The sequence below is a fragment of the Corticium candelabrum genome, chromosome 14 (assembly GCF_963422355.1).
Source record: "Corticium candelabrum chromosome 14, ooCorCand1.1, whole genome shotgun sequence".
Lineage (NCBI taxonomy): Eukaryota > Metazoa > Porifera > Homoscleromorpha > Homosclerophorida > Plakinidae > Corticium > Corticium candelabrum.
Window position 1 is genome coordinate 4478065 of NC_085098.1, and position 4000 is coordinate 4482064.

Below are 4000 nucleotides of genomic sequence, written 5' to 3' on the forward strand. Positions count from 1 at the left end.
AATAATATAGTATAATAATATAGTATAATAATATAGTATAATAATATAGTATAATAATATAGTATAATAATATAGTATTATAATATAGTATAATAATATAGTATAATAATATAGTATAATAATATAGTATAATAATATAGTATAATAATATAGTATAATAATATAGTATAATAATATAGTATAATAATATAGTATACAATAGTAGGATATATTATAGTATAATAATATAGTATACAATAGTAAGATATATTATAGTATAATAATATAGTATACAATAGTAAGATATATTATAGTATAATAATATAGTATACAATAGTAGGATATATTATAGTATAATAATATAGTATACAATAGTAAGATATATTATAGTATAATAATATAGTATACCATAGTAGGATATATTATAGTATAATAAAAAATAGTATATAATGGTAAGATATATTATAGTATCATAATATAGTATACAGTAATAGAATATATTATAGTATAATAATATGGTATACAATAGTAGGATATATTATAGTATAATAATATAGTATACAATAGTAAGATATATTATAGTATAATAATATAGTATACAATAGTAGGATATATTATAGTATAATAATATAGTATACAATAGTAAGATATATTATAGTATAATAATATAGTATACAATAGTAAGATATATTATAGTATAATAATATAGTATACAATAGTAGGATATATTATAGTATAATAATATAGTATACAATAGTAAGATATATTATAGTATAATAATATGGTATACCATAGTAGGATATATTATAGTATAATAAAAAATAGTATACAATAGTAAGATATATTATAGTATCATAATATAGTATACAGTAATAGGATATATTATAGTATAATAATATGGTATACAATAGTAGGATATATTAGTATAATAATATAGTATACAATAGTAAGATATATTATAGTATAATAAAATAGTATACAATAATAGGATATATTATAGTATAATAATATAGTGTACAATAGTAGGATATATTATAGTATAATAATATAGTATACGATAGTAGGATATATTATCGTATAATAATATAGTATACAATAGTGTCCAGTATTAATTAGTAAAATCTTGCCATAATTGTTTTGCATAACCATTTTGCCATTGATATTAATTATTAATGTAATTCCAATAGAAAATCCTGTCTTTCGATATACGCCTGTTATATATATATATATATATATATATATATATATATATATATATATATATATATATATATAGCCACTCTATGGACTCACATACCTTTCGGGAAATTGTCTGGGCATTTTATACCGATCATACCATGCGGTGGAGCGTCTCCAATCAATACAACCATTCGAACGGCGTGCGGCCGTTGGGCTTCGTCCCAGTTGAGATCGACGACTTCTTTTAGCGCGTCTGCGACGGCTTCTGGTGGGTCGCCACCTCCTTAGGGAACAAAACGCAGAATGCATTTTCGCAATTAACGGATGTATTGTGTAGAAATTAGTTAGGGTAGTAGAACAGCCACGACACTCAGCATGCATGCATGCATGCAAAATGATAGTTTAATTACTAGGCAATACACACACACACACACACACACACACACACACACACACACACACACACACACACACACACACACACACACACACACACACACACACACACACACACACACACACACACACACACACACACACACACTCACACACACACACACACACACACACACACACACACACACACACACACACACACACACACACACTCACAAGATAAAATCACTGCCAATTGTACTGTCTGCAAATGCTAAACATTTACTAACCTTTGGCTCTAAGACTATTGACAGCTCTCTTAACAGTGCCAATGTTTGACGTCAACGGCCAAACTTGAGTCACGTATGTAGTCTCCTAGTAAAGACAAACGATTGCACAAATAGAGATGAAAATTGTTTTTAGAATTTTTGTTTAGGGACCTCTGGTGGATGATCTCTGAAAGCAATAATAGACAATCTCAAGTCGCTGCAAAGAGGCTCATCATTGATGGAGTCTATGAGATCTTGCATTAACTTCTGGGCAGTCTTGATTTCAGGTCCTAGTCAACGCATCAATTGTGTTACACACACACACGCACACACACACACACACACACACACACACACACACACACACACACACACACACACACACACACACACACACACAACATTGAAAACTTAAAATACAAACAAAATAGACAAAAGACAAATCAAAGTTAGAAGAATACAGCTCAAACTCTATCAATTAAAACAGTAAGTTATAGATACCCATGCTTGAAGTGGTGTCGCAAACAATTGCAATGTCAACTTGCCCGATTCCTTCATTTTTTGCAAACTGGATTTTGTCATCTGCATAATCTGCAGGTTTATAGTTTGTGGCACTGTTAATTAATAAACATACATATAAACACTTTCAAGTAACAACTCTTTCTGTTGTTTTAAATACCTGATAACAGGTGGCGCAGGAGCAACGAATTGTTGCAGAGGCACAGCACATGGAGATCCACGAACTGGCTTTTCCCCAATTAGGATGTGAAATTGGTGTGAACCAACGTTTGCTAATTCGAAGGCGACAGAATACGTTCCATCCATGTTATCTGCTATTATCAGACGTCTGTTCTCTGTTTGGCCAGGTGTGGCAGTGATGTTTGACTAGGGTATAAGAAAGATTAGAGATGAGTTTATTTAGGAAGATTCGTTCACCAACACTAAATTATTTTAATCAATCATCAATCAATCAATATATTAGTTTACTAATAAATAAATAAATAAATAAATAAATAATTAAATAAATAAATAAATAAATAAATAAATAAATAAATAAATAAATAAATAAATAAATAAATAAATAATTAAATAAATAAATAATTAAATAAATAAATAAATAATAGATAAATTAAGAAAAACAATCAATTAATATAACTGCATGGCAACCGTGTCAGCATGACAGTTTTATCATATACGATATTTTTCATCAAATCCATTGATCGTAGTAGTATGTAAGCCTGTCAAGAAGTACGTTACCTGCCGCAGATACACTGTTGGGCAAACGGTCAGCAAATTATAATTTAAATGTTGTTATCTTTAGTAAATTGTACTTTCAACTAATCAGAATAGTTTTGTCAATTTTATGTTTGTGCTATTACTTTTGTGTCCTAAGCAAATCATGTTTGTTCAATTCTAAATTTACTCTCACTGTGACTTTACAGCAGTACACTTGAAAACAATTGAGTTTTATTTAGGTTAATTAATTAATTGTTACCTTGGTGTCAGCTAGAATGATTTGAATGACCAACGGGGCTCCTCCGGCAGTTTGCAACTTTCCGTTCTCGTCACAAGTAAACACACTAAAGCTGTACCTTGTATTCACATATCCTCCTTTCAAACCTGGCCCATCGGCAAAACACTTTGATGGACAAATTGGACCTGCAATAACATCACATTAAAATTATTGTATTAGATTAATTAATACTTACAATTATTGTTACACCGCCATAAGAATGTGGTCTTTACCTGATTGCGCTGCGAGCTCATCTTTCGTTGCCTCTGTAAAGTCAAGAATTTCTGTTTCTAAGTTCGTTAGACTCTTAAGAGGTTGGCCAGTCTTTCGAGACAGTGCGAGACCAGTATCTCCTTGTGCGTCACGTATAAACATGTCCGCACCTTTAAAATAAAGTCTGTTTCGCTATTAACGCCAAACGATTCATCAAGTATACTGACCCTCTTCAACGAGCAACTTGGCTAGTTGAGGATTACTAACCACTGCGTAATGTAGAGGTGTCTTTCCTTCAAGGTCACGAGCATTAACCACTACTCCTGCATCTAACAACATTTTTGAAATCTCTTCGTAGCCATTTCTTGAAGCGTAATGAAGAGCAGTCTGTAATAACAAAGCGTTATATAAATATTACAAAAACAAACAAACGTCTTTTAAAATTAATTTTCAGTATTTACCAATCCTTTTG

General features: G+C 30.3%; 1 protein-coding gene across 1 annotated transcript in view; it reads right to left on the reverse strand.

Moving 5' to 3' along the window:
* Positions 1–3895, reverse strand: part of LOC134189767 (uncharacterized) — a 6829-nt gene extending 2934 nt beyond the window's left edge. Inside the window, exons 1-8 of the mRNA XM_062658138.1 lie at positions 3756–3895; positions 3549–3698; positions 3298–3461; positions 2482–2687; positions 2304–2416; positions 1974–2092; positions 1824–1908; positions 1277–1441 (exon numbers count right to left, since the gene is read on the reverse strand). Of these exons, the coding sequence (XP_062514122.1) occupies positions 1277–1441; positions 1824–1908; positions 1974–2092; positions 2304–2416; positions 2482–2687; positions 3298–3461; positions 3549–3698; positions 3756–3867 (1114 nt within the window). The 5' untranslated portion in view covers positions 3868–3895. The remainder of the gene's footprint in view (positions 1–1276; positions 1442–1823; positions 1909–1973; positions 2093–2303; positions 2417–2481; positions 2688–3297; positions 3462–3548; positions 3699–3755) is intronic.
* Positions 3896–4000: the final 105 nt, after the last annotated feature.